At 38.3% G+C, this 15,363-nt stretch overlaps 1 protein-coding gene across 2 annotated transcripts; it reads left to right on the top strand.

The window, feature by feature from the left end:
- Positions 1-7,541: 7,541 nt before the first annotated feature.
- Positions 7,542-11,059, top strand: LOC102214623 (lysophosphatidic acid receptor 6-like). 2 transcript variants are annotated; one of them, XM_005738363.1, is made up of 2 exons: positions 7,542-7,573; positions 9,824-11,059. In XM_005738363.1, exon 2 carries the CDS (start codon positions 9,923-9,925, stop codon positions 10,757-10,759), a length of 837 nt encoding a protein of 278 aa, XP_005738420.1. In that variant the 5' UTR covers positions 7,542-7,573; positions 9,824-9,922; the 3' UTR covers positions 10,760-11,059. The 2 variants fall into 2 exon arrangements, with proteins under 2 accessions (XP_005738420.1, XP_005738419.1); XM_005738362.1 differs by lacking the exon at positions 7,542-7,573 and adding an exon at positions 9,305-9,355.
- The last annotated feature ends 4,304 nt before the right edge of the window (positions 11,060-15,363 follow it).

Raw genomic sequence — 15,363 nt, 5'->3', positions numbered from 1 at the left:
CCCAGCCCTAGTCTTAAGTCACTGCCGTCACTGCTGCTGTTATGCTACCTACCAGAAAACACATGACACTCACGAATACGCTCTTTCTAACAGTAAGTATTTCAATCATTACTGTTGAAGGGCGGTGGAATTAAAACACTTTGAAATCAAAATCTTTTTGATAAAACCTATATATACACATTTAAATAACAGGACATTTCCTGTTATTTCTTTATTATTTGTTTTGTTTTGGAGATTATGTATCAGAATTTCAGGAGCAGGGCCATACCTCCAAACACGCTCTTTCCAGTTGTCATCTATATAGGTTCCCCCAGTTCTGCAAGCTGTTCATTCTCGTTTACGTGCCCCACCCTCTCTCCCTCCTTGTTCTCACTTCTTTAACTTCTTCATTTCTATTTAATACTCGGGGATCTGCCAGGTCCGGGAGCCATCGCCAGTCCCTTCCCCAAACCGCAGCTCAATTCATGTCAAAGCATTAACCTTTACCTACTAAAATGCTGTCAAACGTAAAATGAGGACGTGGGCCCAGCTAGTGCATTTTAAAACAGTGCAATAAGCTCATCTTTTACTCATACTCATACAATTTTAGACCCAAAGAGTTGTGCTGGCATATTTCTAGCGTTTACTACAGCAGCACCTTTTTTCATGCAGAAAAACTGACATGTATTATGTCAATAATACAATTTCAATAAAACTGATATATCTATATCTACATATATATTCCTTCCTGTGTGGACACAAACTTGTTCACACAGATAAATGTGAAAACACGCAATTCCATGCTCTGTGACACACACAAAAAACAGATGGAAATGAAACTCCAGCATGCTCACAGATACACACAAGCTCTCCTTCTTCATATCGATGGCCCTTAAAGAAGAGGAGAAAGAGAAAGACAATCAAGTGCATTAACTGGGTTAACCATGTTCTTTCTCTCCTACACATCTTACCCACATCATCTCCTCCTCACTCTGTCGCTCCGTTTCTCTCAGGTAGCGTCACTCGCGTTCTCTCGCCTTGTCTTGCTTGTGACTCAGTGCATTGCAGTTTCTCTCACCCCTCGCTCGTAACCCCACCACCACCCACCCTTCAACTTAGCAGCTACAGATCACTTTCTTCTTCTTTCACACTATTGTTGCTTCATCTGCCAATTTTCCTCCTCTTCAATCTATCCCCCCCACCCATCTTTAAATCTTCCTAGTCTTGCTTTTACCCACCCAGCTAAGCGTGCATTGTTTTTGCACCATGCTGTTTCACATAATGGCGTACAGCTTGTGTTGAAGTCCCGCGACTCCCTCGAAAAGAGCTTTATCTCCCAGTATAGCGCTTATCTGCGGTCTCTGGGAATAGTATGATGCAAATTGAGCAGGTGGTGATGGGTAAGTGTTGTGTATTGCCTATTCGCATTAAAATGCAGGCATTTACATTTTCCAGGTTTACAATTAAGCTATGCTTTGTAACTAATTAACATAAGTGGCGTGGTGAGCAATTAAAGCCTCCCTTTGTAACACGCAGGAAGAACAATTATATAGTTGAGTAATGAGTTCTTTCCTCAGTCTTGTCTGGTGTCTTTTTTTGTAGTTCCCCCCCCCCAGTGTGTCGCTCAGCTTCATGGACACATAACCATAAAGGTCTTGCAGGCATGTAGCGTATATAAGCTACGTGTAATTTTAATTTATTTATTTAGCTCAATGCTTTCCTTAAGGGTGCTGTTGTGCTCTGCAAATACACTAATACGAGCCACCCACTGACAGCAAATCTGATGAAGCAGAGTTTCTCAGTATGCACATGCACAAGTACACGCGTACACAAACTTGAAAGAAATGGAGTTTGCCATGAAAGCAAACATGTTAATCGAATAACTTCAATTTTCAGACCAAAGTAAAAGGATTTGCCCCCTGGCGGACTGGAGAGGGTTATTTGATTTTTTTTTTTTGGAATATGAAATTATTCCTCTCCCTCGTGTTCTCACAACATGTCATCTTCTGAATGCCCATGATTGGCTCAGCTTTACTGGGGGAAGTAATTTACACAACAGCAAACCGTTTTATGTTAATAGAGAATAGAGATTGGGAAGCCCACCTCCTCAAGCTTTTATTGTGTAAAGGGTAGATAAATGGACCATACTTTTAGTTCTTTTAATGTGAAAGCGGTACAAATTGCTTTATAGAGTTTCAAATTCACCCACGCAAATATACCATGGTGGAAAAACTGCTGTGCTAGAGAACATCTCTTATGTTGGCCTGCTCTGCAAAAGCAGTTTGAGGTTTAAGTCTTTAGTTAACCACACTTCCTAGGCTAAAAATGAACATCCTGCGTGAGTCTGAAATGAGAAAACGGAAAGTTACATACCCTTAAGATCATTCTTTTCGACATGCAGAACAGGACACTGTGATGGCAGGTTATCACTGACAGGTTGGCTTATAATCTATGAGTATTCACCATTGTCAGCAGAACAGATAGCAGGCATTAGCTGGCACGTCAGAAAACCTAAAACCTCAGTCAGAGATAAAAGGTAACAGAACATTGGTTTTACACAGCATTATCTATTAGCTCTGGCTTTCTGCTTCGGGTTCTGTGCATTCTCACATTTGTTGCATCATTTGAATCTTCTTCTATATGAAATGATCGACTAAGCATTGTCGACGGACATTATCAGAGGATTGGATTGAGATCCTTCAGAAATCTGAAAAGCAGGAATAGTAAAATGCAACACTGTTGCTGCAGTAATATAATTTAATGTATAAAAATAATAATATAATGGATAATAATATAGTATTATAATATAATATTTAATTATGTGATATTATGATGATCACAGGCACACAGTGGAAAAAGGAAATAGGCTGACTCAAGTTAATGTATTTTCTTTTACTGATTGGTGTAGGCTTGGTCCTGTTCTTTATTTCTAATATGACGAGCTGCTAAATTCTTAGAGCTGCTAAATTTGAAAACCTTTATAATTAAACATTACAGGTTACTCAGTGTGTTCAGGCCTGAAAGCCTAATAAAGGACGATGAAATCACTTTAGTTTGTTGCCGGATCAAAATGAAATTAATAAATTAATAATTATAAATAACATACAAATGCTCAATTTTCTTATTTGTCTTCTACTAGCTGCTATTCCAGGGTGTAAAAGACACATAGGAGCTTTTGGATAAAACATAAAAAACACCAAAAACCTTGTGATTGTTTTGATCATGGGCAGATTGCCACAGTTACTCATAGTTTCCATGGAAGACTTGTCTGCACTTACCATTTATAGAGTGTTCCTAGATAAGTCAGAAGTGAGTAAACTATAAGTGAAAAGCTAATTAGATATTCCAACTGTGTTTCTTCTTTTTGGCTACAGTAGCAATTTACATAGTTCTTTTTCAAATGCAAAGAGGAAATTCATGAGGAGAAACTAAAATCTTGGCCAAAGTTCCGCCCAAAGGTACAGTTATAAACACTAATCAATTTGTCTTGTTGCAACTTAAAGTGTCTTGGGAATGTTGTCGTTCTTTGTTTAGCCCAGCGGCAATGCTCACGATTGCAACGCTCTCCTATGTTAAACCCGTTTATTTCTGTTGACAGCTTTATTATAGCTTCCTGCTCATTTGCATAGGTAATCAGGCCATACTTTCTGAGCCTGTTAAGATTTAAGATGGCAGGCACTAATTGGAAAAGGGAAGGCAATAAAGCACCATTTGAGCTTGATTTTACAACTTCCTCTCATTGCTTGGGACTAATAGCAACGTCCCTGCACCTTGGGACAGATTAACTTATTTTGTTTTTTTTGGCCTCAGATGAAACATATGAAGTGGGTTAATTGCCTTACCCCAGCTGGAAATGGCAGAGAAATTGTCTAAAGCATATAATCTTTTCAAATCCGAGGTTCTTATACAGGCTCAAGCTTGACAGCAATATTAACTTTCTGTATTTGCAATGGCTGTAAATATTTGACTGAAGCAACAAAAAAGAATAAAAAGAATTTGTATGCATTCATTGCAACCTTCACTTCAAACACTTAACTCTATGGGTCAGTGTTCAGTCATTTTCAAGCTACCAGAGACATGCATCGCCTCTGCAGGTCATGAGAGCAGGGCTCATTGTGACACCTGCTGTTCAAGAAATGGAAATTTTAATGAAGTGAGCACAGAAGTGGCTGTATTTCCACCCTCCCTGGTGTGGGAGAATGGCACTTTAACCACACTGCCCAAAAATGGACCGGTGATTTCATTAGAGATAGAGGCAGTCAACCCATCCTGTAATCCCAGCTCTCCTTGTGCCCATATGTAGCATGTTGGGAAAGTGAATCAGCACTTATTGAATATCTTCACTTTAGCCACTTATCCATTGCTGTTTCTACTTTTCTGATCATCCAAATTACTTTTGATACAAATATTCTGATAGTGAACAGAGGTTAACAAGTTAGAATGAAGCAACACAGAGAATGGAGCCAAACATTTGCTGTAGTAGCTGTATTTTTGTCAAGTCAGTTAAATTTATATAGTCCTTCATCATAAAATCTACACTTGCCTACCTGCCAAAGACAAAAGCTGACTCATGGCCAATTGGATTGCTTTTTGCAAGAAGTAAGGCTTAAAAAGAACAAGAACAAAGAAGGATGTCTAAGCAACTAAAGCAGCTTAAAGGTTAAACGATGAGAGAGCAGTTGTGGGTGTGGGTGTTATCAGAAAGTCTACAAAAGAGAAGGCACGAAAGGAAGAAGGTGCTACCTCATTTATCAGATAAAATTATACCAGCTTTTCTTAAAATTTTCAACAGGAAAAGCACTGAATGATATACTGCCTTCACTGTATGCACTTTTAGATAAACCAAAAATGATTATACGGCTATCAAGCTAGCTATAGTTCAATCTGACCAGCTAATTTTCATAGTTGAAAAATGAATGTACCCACTGTGATGTCATAAATTAGATTGTAAAGTCACATGTAAGATTTTAACATTTGATTTTAACATTTTGTATCTTGCCATCTTTTATTTTGGAGACAGAATTGCTCACATTAGCATGACAGGGTGGAGTACCAAGTTATCGCTTAACGCTAACTAGCCTGATTAGAAAGGTGCAGCTAAAGACTGCATGATTGCATTGCACAGACACAGAGAGTGCATATTTAGTGCTAAGTAACAGTGCTAAGTTCAAATAAAACACCCAGTCAGAGTGTACAACACGTTTGCCACTCTGGCCTTAAGATGCGTATTGCTGTTGTGTACATAACATTAGCATTTTCTTTCTTGGTCAGAATTCAATATTTATCCTTGTAGTCTGGTTTAATCTAATGTCTCCAGGAGTCTCTGGCTTTTTTTTTGCTGCTTGGTGCTTATTAGGTAGTAATTTAAGAGTAGTGATTCATTTTTGATCAGTTTTGTTTATAAAAAATGTAGATCAAATAAGCAGCCGTTAATAGTATATAGTTCATATATACTTAATATATTGCTGACCTTTTGAAAATCACTTGTTCATTCCTGTTATTCTTCCTTACTCAAAACAAACTTACACGAATAATGTATTTTTGTTCAGTAAAGAGCAGAAATTATTATTATTATTAGAAGTAGTAGTTAACTGACTTCTTTTACTCCTTGCAAAGACCCAAGTATCTGACTTTCTGCTAACACTCACAGTCCATCTTGCTATGAATGCAGGGCCAGCATTTTAAATCAATGTATTTTAACCAAGACTCTAATAACAAAGATTACCTGTCCTGGGCAGTGCTCAAGTTTCTCACACATTAGAGCCCAGAGAAAATGGCATTCGTGCTTTTCCACAGAAATCAATTTAGATGCTCTTGTGCCCTGCATGCATTGATGAGTTAGTTGGCCTATTACTCCTTTTATTTAAGTGTGCGAGTCAGATGAAATCACATAATTGCTGTCATTGCAGTAGCCATTTTGATTTCAATCTTCCAAAAGGTTATAGCTGAGAGAGTTTGAGGGAAAACCATAAGTGGTAAATTGTAGTTCGGGTGATAAGGTGAAGTTTGATTATTATTAGTATTTCACTTTCCAGGCAGTTTTCAAGTATACCGCTCGACTATATTAATGCTTTATTTACGCAGTCCAGTATCTGCACGAGAGAGAATGAATGATCATGTATGCTGTGCAGTCACATTTTGAACATTTTGTTCTTCAGCTGTGACTTGAAACTGAAACATAACAGAACTACAGATAACGTACCACTCTGTGACAACCCTTAAATGATTACATCTTTCTCACACACATGATTCATAGTTGAACAATCTATTGCCTTTAAATAATTAAAAATGTCAGTTTGTCTTAGAGGTGGTGGTTGATTTTTTGTGAAGAGCCAGGTTCCCATCATTTCTGTCTTTATGCAAATCTACCTGATGCCTGTGGGTTTGGATGTACCTTGTAAAAAAAAAAAAAGTCAGATTGTTTTTTGTTGTTTTTTTAAGAAGGGGAGCGACATTTTAAAAAAAATATTGTAGCTACAAATCTGACAGCACATTGATCTGACATGTTTGTGCTGTTGTGCTGTGTATTTTGGTTATCACCAAACACAGTGCTGTGCATTATGCCTAAAAAAAGGTTTTGTGGTTTGTTTAGATGCAAACCTGAGCTGCGCTGCATGTGCTTTTTATAGAGAGGAGGTTTTTCTCCTGACAATCTTTCTTTTTCTTTTTCTGATAGTGCTGTCATGGATTAACAGTTACATGCTAACTCAGGCCTGTAGCGCCTGACATGAAGCTCTAGGGAGGCTTTCTTTGTAATTTCTCTGACCATGAGGTGCATTTGCGGAGTCTTCCACTAATAATATTGTGGCATTCGATCATTCAGACCAGCAAACTGCCAACGCTTGCTGATGATCGATTAATCAGGTGCATTGGATTAGTAGCAGCTGGGTGCTAGGTAACCTCTTAATTCTTATGGAACCAGTAAGTCAGTTTAGTTTTACAGAAAACTGCGTACAGTCTTTTTCACATGTCTGTATGCCACTAATCAGCAACCAGTACAAGCAAGCGAAGCACTGTTTGACCGCTTGAATATTAAAAAATTCAAATGAATCAATTATCATTTAAAATTATAGCAAAGTAGCCATTTGGATGAAAATTAAGTCACTGCTACAGACTGATTGTAAATCAATTCAGATAAAGAGAAAAAATGACAAACTTTTGGTTTGAACCTGGGAGAAGAGCCAGACCAGTCACTTTATAAGAGTTAGAGTTACCTCTCGAATGTGCCTCAGTGCCCGTATGAATTGAGGAACTGAAGAGACATTTGTCAAACTTCACACGCATATTGTTTCTTGAAGCTAGCTCGAGAATATGGTTTTAAATTAAACTAGCCGACAGGATACGTAGTATTTTGAAGGCACAATCAAACTTCGTGCTACGTATGCTATGCCTGAGTGTGGGCAAGTTGTTTCGCTGTTTTGTTGTGCTGATTAAGATCATTTGGTGGTGGGAGAAAATGATTCATTCACATTGCGTGCCTTTCAAGTCACCAGACACAACTGTACAAAACCAAACCTCATGTGCATTTGTGCTTCTGGCAGTGACTGCATCAACCTCAATAGGGCTGCTGAATACGAAGCTGTTATCACCATCGGTAAGCCTTTCTTTTCCTTGCACCTCCTTGCAGCAGACACTGTGCAGTTTTTTTCTTTGTGTTCTTGTTTATTTACAACTTTAATAATAACAATGATTTGCTCAAATTCCATTATCTGAAGTGTTTGCAATGACCAAGCGTGGCATTCTGTAGTTCAGTCTCTTTTCACGTTTCCTTATTAAGATAGTTTTGATGTACAGTTTCTATCACCTAAAACATCCAACGACTTGTGTTGTTTCCTGTGTTACCATTTTGTAATTGTAAAGTGCAGTGGGTGTAGCAGCACCCACAGGCACGCACACACTAAAACACAAACGCAGGCACAACTGGTCAGCTCACAGAATAGTTAAAGCCTTGGGGTTCATCAAGATGTATTTTTGGCAAATGTGAGACGAAACCTTTTTTTTGGTCAGCAGTGGTTTTGTCTTTAGAACTCTTTCTTATTGAATCATGCACTCACACCTTACCTGAGAACATGTGAGGCTTGCATTTATCTAGATGTTATTCTGGGGTGTTTTTTCTTTTCATTGTTGCGCTCTTGGAGTAATTTTGCAGTAACCCAAGAAAGGTTCACTATTGTTTCAAGTTTTCGCCATTTGAGCACAATGGCTGTCGCTGTGGTGGAGTGTTGAACCTTAGAAATGGCTTTGGAACCATTTCCAGTCTGATCAATGTCTTTTTGAGATCTTTTGGCCTGCTTACCTTAATAAATGAAATCGTTTTAAAGATTTGCATTTTGTATTTATTTGAGTTAGCGTTGTCCAATAATAAAATTTGTTTGATCTGAAGTCTGTAAGTGTGACAAATATATAAAAAAAAGACTAAGAAATCAGCTACATTTTCACAGCACAACACTGGATTTTAAATCATGGGATTAAAGCACAGACCTTCAGGTTTAATTGAAGGAATTTAACAAAAGTATGGCATCAATTGTTCATGAATTACATTCATTTTTTTCCTATAATCACATCTTGATTGTTTGACTCACACTGCAACGGTTCAGAGAAGCAAAAACGTATCATTGCCCTAAAGCTTATGAATCTAACTGTATACTTCTTATGTCTGAACCCGTCTGCATACACCTGTGTCACTCAAAGGTTCCTCTTTTGCTAGAAAGACCCTGCTGTGAAGTATGAGCTAAAAAAAACCCCCTCCTTGTACTGTGCACTGTGAAAGCAGAAAAAGAACTTCCTCTGAAAGATAAAAAGTCCACTGACACTTGTGTTCATTTGGTTAATCTGCACCTGTTTAGGCTGTACTGTAAGTTTACAACAGCGGGTTAGTGTTAAAACTTAAATAGCTGTATCCAAATCACAAAAATGCAACCATAAAGGGATAACATTAAAATCTTGATGCATTGATATGTTCACTAAGATGAAAAAAAGGACAATGCCATCAAAGGCACGCACGGTGTTTCAGAACACTGTAATCAATCAAAAACTTAAACAAAACCAAAATTCATGGCCACGTTTTCTTTTTGTCACATCACAGAGAAGAAGAAAGTCTCACATGCTGCAACAAATTTATTTTCATAGAATTCTTATTTGCTAGTAAATCCATGTTAGATATCAGAACAGAAGAACGGGTGTGAGAATGTGACATTGTGGTGCATAACACTAGTATGCAACACCCAAAGAGAAACATAGTAGCTGGAATATTCAAGTATGGGGAAGTTTTGCCCTCACTGAAAGTGGACGCCTCCCAGTAAATAGATTTCATCCTGTACAAGAAGCAAGCAAGTTTGTTCTGAGCATGTCGACATGCTGGAATAAGATGGGTAACGTGAGTTTTGAACACATTTTTAATTTCTGTGCAGAGGAAGACTGGATTAAACAGTGAGGCACTAAAAATATATTTTTCAGAGAATCAGATTTGAACTCAAACAAAATTCTGATTTCCTTGTAAAACAGATGTAAAATTTCTTGAATTCTTTTATTGTTTTTCGATCAAAAATTAAAATCCACCAGTTACTAAAATCTTTAATGATGCTTTATCACAGAAAGGAGCTAAGTGTAAACAAACAGGATTGTGGATTCCTGAAATAATCCACAGAGAACATTTATAGTTTTACATAAAGGAAAAAAAGAAATTTTAACTTTTTTTTCCTTTCAACTTTAGGCTCCCACGCTGAACTAGTTCCACACAACTCTTTCATTCTCATACGGTTACTTCCTGTTTCAGCTTTCTCTGCTACTTCAGCACTGTTGAAACTTTTTTTTTCACACTGTTTTTGGCACTTGTGATTTGCAGGGAGGTGTGTCTTGCGGTTTCCAACACTCATACAGTCACTTCCCCCACTTCTACATTTCACACTCACGCAAAACATGCACGAAATCAACGTGGCTCAAAATGGCACGAAATGGAACAGAAGCTGACACGGTGTACGCCGTAGTTTATGGATCTGTTATAACGCTCGGACTGCCTCTCAACGCTCTGTCGCTATGGATTCTTCTTCGCCACCACGGCCGCAAATCACCCAACGCTGTCTTCATGATCAACTTGGTGATCTCAGACCTCCTGCTCATCATCTCCTTACCAATGAAGGTCTACTTTTATGCCACACACAAATGGCCTCTGGGAAACATGGCGTGCGTATGGCTCACGATGCTTTTTCGCAACAACATCCGCTCCAGCGCAGTCTTCATCACCTTCATCAGCATCGACCGGCTGCTGGCTGTAGTCTACCCTCTGAAGTCACGCCAACTTCGGTCCTCGTCCAACGCCACAAAAGGAGCTGTGCTCGTCTGGCTGATTGTGGTGATGGTGAATATCCCAGAGAGTCTGAACCTTTTAAATTATTTGAAAAACAACACTTCGAATGTTTCCACTTGTTTTGATGACAAGAAGGACTTCTTTCCTCCAATAGCGTATTTTCAGCTTGTGTTACTCTTCACCCTGCTGTTCATCAATATCGTGTCCACAGTTCTGGTGTCTTTGACTCTAAACAGACATTTGAATATCAGCACAAGGATCAACAACAGAGTGAACGTCATGCTGATTTTTGCCATGAACTTGTTGATGTTCAGTATATTTTTCTTGCCCGTGTCCTTGACTGTTTTCTTTGATAATAAACGGGCTCTGAATTGTCTTGCCAGTGTGAACTGCTGTCTGGATCCACTGTTGTATTACTTCTCATTTGATGGTTTCTGGAAGAAAAAAGAGGACACAGACAGGTCTACTGAATAGTCATCGAACATGACCAGTCAGATTTCCCAGTTTCTTGTGAGAATGTTTCACAGTAAGGTTGTAAGGGAAAATGAATATCAGTATTTAAGAAGGCCATTTCTGCATGTCATTTATCTAGCTATCTAGTTTTGCATTGTTTTTATTTTTACAGTGTATAAGCTCTCCTGTTGCCTTGGAAATGTAAACTAATGTGTAATAAGTACCAAAATTAACAACTTTTGTTAGTTCCATCAGACAAAGTTTGCTCTAAATGTTGCTCTTAAATATATAAATATTAAATACTTGGCAAGTCAGAGATTATGCCAGAGTCTGTTTGCATCACTGTGTTGGCTTGTCTTGAGTCATTATGTGAAATAGATGTGCAAAGCGGCTTTTTACTGTTTTAGGTTTTCAAAACAGTTCAATCACAAATGCTTTGCAAGCTGTCATGAACCTCACGGACTATGTTAGTAACTCTCAAACCTGCGTCTTTTCCCTAAGATTGAGTGGAAATTACTTAAATTGATGCATGCCTTTGACGGCATCAGAATGAACTTTTTTGAGGCTGTAAGGATTGGTGCAGCTGCTGCTGATGCAGAAAGTGACAGCTGTGCATGAGAGCTAAAATTTACACGTAGAAATATAAATGATCACCGTGAACTGCCTGAATTGCTTGCAGGCAAAATCACTCAGATGTTCTAAGTTGCACTAAATTATCATGTTTATTATATCTCATATGGAAGAAAAGAAATCTTTACTTCTGGTATCATTTGATGTATATAATTTTTTTTCTAGATACAGGTGCGAATATTAATTCATTCTAGCGCTAAAACAGCACCCCTTGTTTTTTTAGTTTTTCCATTTATTTATTTATTTTGATTCATTGTTCAAATCATGCTCTAAAGCTGACTACTGGCAGGATCTTTTTACGATCAAGCTCGAAGTTAAGATGGGATGGACATGTGTGACAGGCACGTCAGGAACCTGCATGCAGGACATCTCCAGGTGAGCACACAGTTGCTGGTGCTTTCAATGAAGCGATGTCAACTATCCCTGGTATTTACTGTCATTCCTTTAATACGCAGCAGATATGAAAACGGGGCATTTTTATTTTTGTGATAAGACCTTCTTTTGATTACCTTTAACATCATTTGGCAAGTCAAGTGTGTGTCTTTGGGTATAAATCCTTCAATGCAGCTGAGGCTGTTGTGCTTTTTTTGTCAGCATCTTAGTACGGAGGCCAGCAGCACTCCAGTCCTATGACTCCTATGAGTTTTGGCAAAGAGACGGGTAGCTCTCTACGCTTGTAGCAAACAATCCAAAAAGGCTCTAGGTGTGAAACAATCCAGACATAAAGCACAATTGAAGTTATTCAAAACTCACTACACGGTCATCTGTACCTAGCATCAGCTAACCTTAAACGGTTATTTGTCTTTGTAACTAGGTTAGTAATGGAAAAACACCAAACCTCAAAAACCACTCTCTACACGGTGTGTTCATCCTGTGCCATTTAGATGCTTTAGATGCGTGCTTTCATGTTTGCTTTAACTGTGGTTGAATTCGTCTTTATTACATAGGCTCTCTTTGTTGAGTCAGTGGTAAAATAAACAAAAATAAAAAATAGAAAGAGATATTTATGTCTTTTGTTAAATTGCCATTCAAACCTCTTTGTCTGCAGCAGGCCACATATCAGTTATTAATTTTTTATAGTTTATAATTCATCTCTTGTCTATGGAAAAAACCTGCTTTGAGGAAGTTCCATCCTCTGCGTAGCTCACGTTTAATGTCAATTTCGTGTGTAACCTCTACCAGCAAATGCAAACTGAGAAGCTGAATGGAAAGTGCTATCGTACATAAGCAACCTGTACTGCTTTTATAAAACGTCTTATGGTTCATAAAACATCTGCTCTTATTTATCTTCTTTCATTTTATATTAACTTCTCTGGTAGTTCTACAAAATCAAACAGTCTTTTTTCAATCAATTTTTACAGCCTTTCTTTCTTTTCTTACTTTTGTTTCTTCTTTAAATATTGTCAAATTAAATGAATAATAGTCACAAAAATATGTGTTTTCTAAATGGAACATATCATTGCTTTCCATAGGGGTGTTGATTGATTGGTTTGTCCCAGAATTAACGTGTATTTTGGAGTTTCTTTTGGGTTCGTTTTCCCCCCCTTGTATATGTGTAAATCAAGGTTGTGTTCATGTTTATTTGAAGCTCTCCATCTGTAAGTGGCTGATACACCAGATCTGGAGGGATGGGAGGCTCTGACTGGGGCATGAATGTGTGTGCAAAGTCTGGTCACGGTCAGCTGACCCTCCACCCCCAAGGTAAAAGAAAAAAAACAACAACCAGAAAACCAAAGACGCACACACATATACACCACACACACAAACACATATACACACCTCATATACACATGCATACCACACATACACCACACATACACACAGACAGACACACATATGCACACACCACACATACACACCATAAATACACACAGACAGACCACACATACACACACACACACACACACACACTTAGACACATACACACCACACACAAACGCAAACACACAAATTCCGCTGTTTGTTTCTCTATCACATATCACACACACACAACAGCAGAAACACATTCATGCCATAAAAAAAGACCCTAAGTAGGTACATTCAGGTCTGCAAGCCTCTCCTGCCAAGGCCCACAAACAAGCCTGCTGTGCTGCAGCCAAGTCTCCCTTGGACCAGAGGAGGACTACTATTCAAAGACAGCAGCAGCTTTAGTGACTGTGGAGAGTCACGCAGAACAAAGAGCCAAAAACCAAGCAAAGGGGCGCAGAAAGGAGGAAGAGACAAAAAGAAATGCAGAGCTACCAAAACAGCAATGAGCAGACAAATGGCTATCGTCCTTGCACGTGCAGGAAGTGGCTCCATCCAATCAAGTTAAATGTTTTTCTTTTCTGTGTCACAACAGTCAGGGGGAAAATCCCATTTTACAAGGTTCTCAATCGCTAAAGCACTACACCCTATTCTCTGTGTTGTAAGTCATTTTATTGTATCAGTCACTCTTTTGGCTAAACCTTAAACAGTTCATGACAGCACAATTAGAAAAAGACTGAACAAGTACGCCTTCTTTGGAAGGGCTGCCAGGACAAAGCCTCTACTTTCTGAAAAGAACATGGCAGCATGGCTTAGTGAACAAACCACAAGACTTCTGAAACACAGGTCTCACTTCTCCTTTGGACAGATAAGATGAAAATAGAACTGTGTGGCCCAAATGCATGGTGCAACATTTGGTGAAAAGCAAACACACCATATCAGCACAAACACCAACTGTCAAGCACAAGTACAGCTGAAGCTTGGGCCAACCTCGACATGCGACATATGCACCAGAATGACTGAAAAATAATAGGTGGCTCGTGTTAGGTTTTGTATTGTTGATTGTCCAGCGAATAGGTTCAAGCTACAAACCTATCAGCTCGGTCAAGTGCTGAAGTGATTTGGTAGGACTTTATAGGTGCAGTGTGTAGAATCTCACCACTAGATGTGAGTAAATTGTAGATTATAGTCAACTGAGTTTTGAGATTTTTAAGGTTTTTTTTTTTATTCCCTTCTAATTCAAGTGCAGCAGCAGTGCCAAGTGTAAGCAATCCTTTATCTTAGCAGGCCCCAACCCCCGTGCCACGGATCGGAGTCATTTGGTACCAGGCTGCGAAAGTTGAGGCTCGGGTGTGTAATTTATGGTTTTCAGGGTTTTTTTTAGTGGTTTTTATTGTTATTTTTTTAAATTGTTTTTATCATTAACTCAGTTTCCCTGGGTCTTTTCCCATCTGTTATGAATAAATCTTTTGTTTGTACCGGTACTGGTTTTATTTTGTTGTATTTATCCACGACACCTAAAAGGCCAGTCCGTGAAAATATTGTCGGACATAAGCAAAAAAGGTTGGGGACCACTGCTTTATCGGATCTACTGACAATAACTAATTGCGTAGTAGAATTGTAGTATTGTATAGTATAAATACGCACATTCATTCACATTTTCGTGTTTTAGAGGCCTGACTTGAGTTCAGGAGATGAGGCTTCCCACAAACCAGCACCCGCTTCTTCCTATTTTTATTGGAATAATTCTGTTTATGAGAATGCATCAATTTGTTGTGAGACACAATAATAGAATAGAATAGAATAGAATAGAATTCAACTTTATTGTCAGTGCACATGCACAGGTACAGGGCAACGAAATGCAGTTTGCATCCATCCAGAAGTGCTTTAGTGATATAGATATATTACAATATATATACAATATATATTAGCAATAATATAGATATGTGAGTATATTACAGAAATGGGTCTATTATGGTGTGTTATAATGTACACGGTATGAAGTATGTTGTGAATATTCTATAACTATAAGTATGTACAGGCTGTAGTGAGCCAAGCTATGTACAGCATATGAACAGGATATAAATATGAAAAACTATACAGAATATGAAATAAATAACTTTACAGAAATCTGAGATATACAGCTATACAGAAATGGGAACTATGCAAGTTGTAAACAGTTGTAGGATTAAAAATTATCGTATGTACAGAATGATTATTACAGAGCTATACAGTAGTGCAGTTAAGAT

Source organism: Pundamilia nyererei, unplaced genomic scaffold (assembly GCF_000239375.1).
Source record: "Pundamilia nyererei isolate P.nyererei 1_Seehausen unplaced genomic scaffold, PunNye1.0 scaffold00083, whole genome shotgun sequence".
Classification (NCBI taxonomy): Eukaryota; Metazoa; Chordata; class Actinopteri; order Cichliformes; family Cichlidae; genus Pundamilia; species Pundamilia nyererei.
This window is presented reverse-complemented; position numbering and strand designations above follow the sequence as displayed.

Bases quoted from the DNA above. Each gene is read 5' to 3' on its own strand.
- LOC102214623 (XM_005738362.1), top strand. From the start codon at position 9,326: ATGTCGACATGCTGGAATAAGATGGGTAAC. The intron at 9,356-9,823 runs GTGAGTTTTGAA...TGTGATTTGCAG, and splicing joins GCTGGAATAAGATGGGTAAC to GGAGGTGTGTCTTGCGGTTT.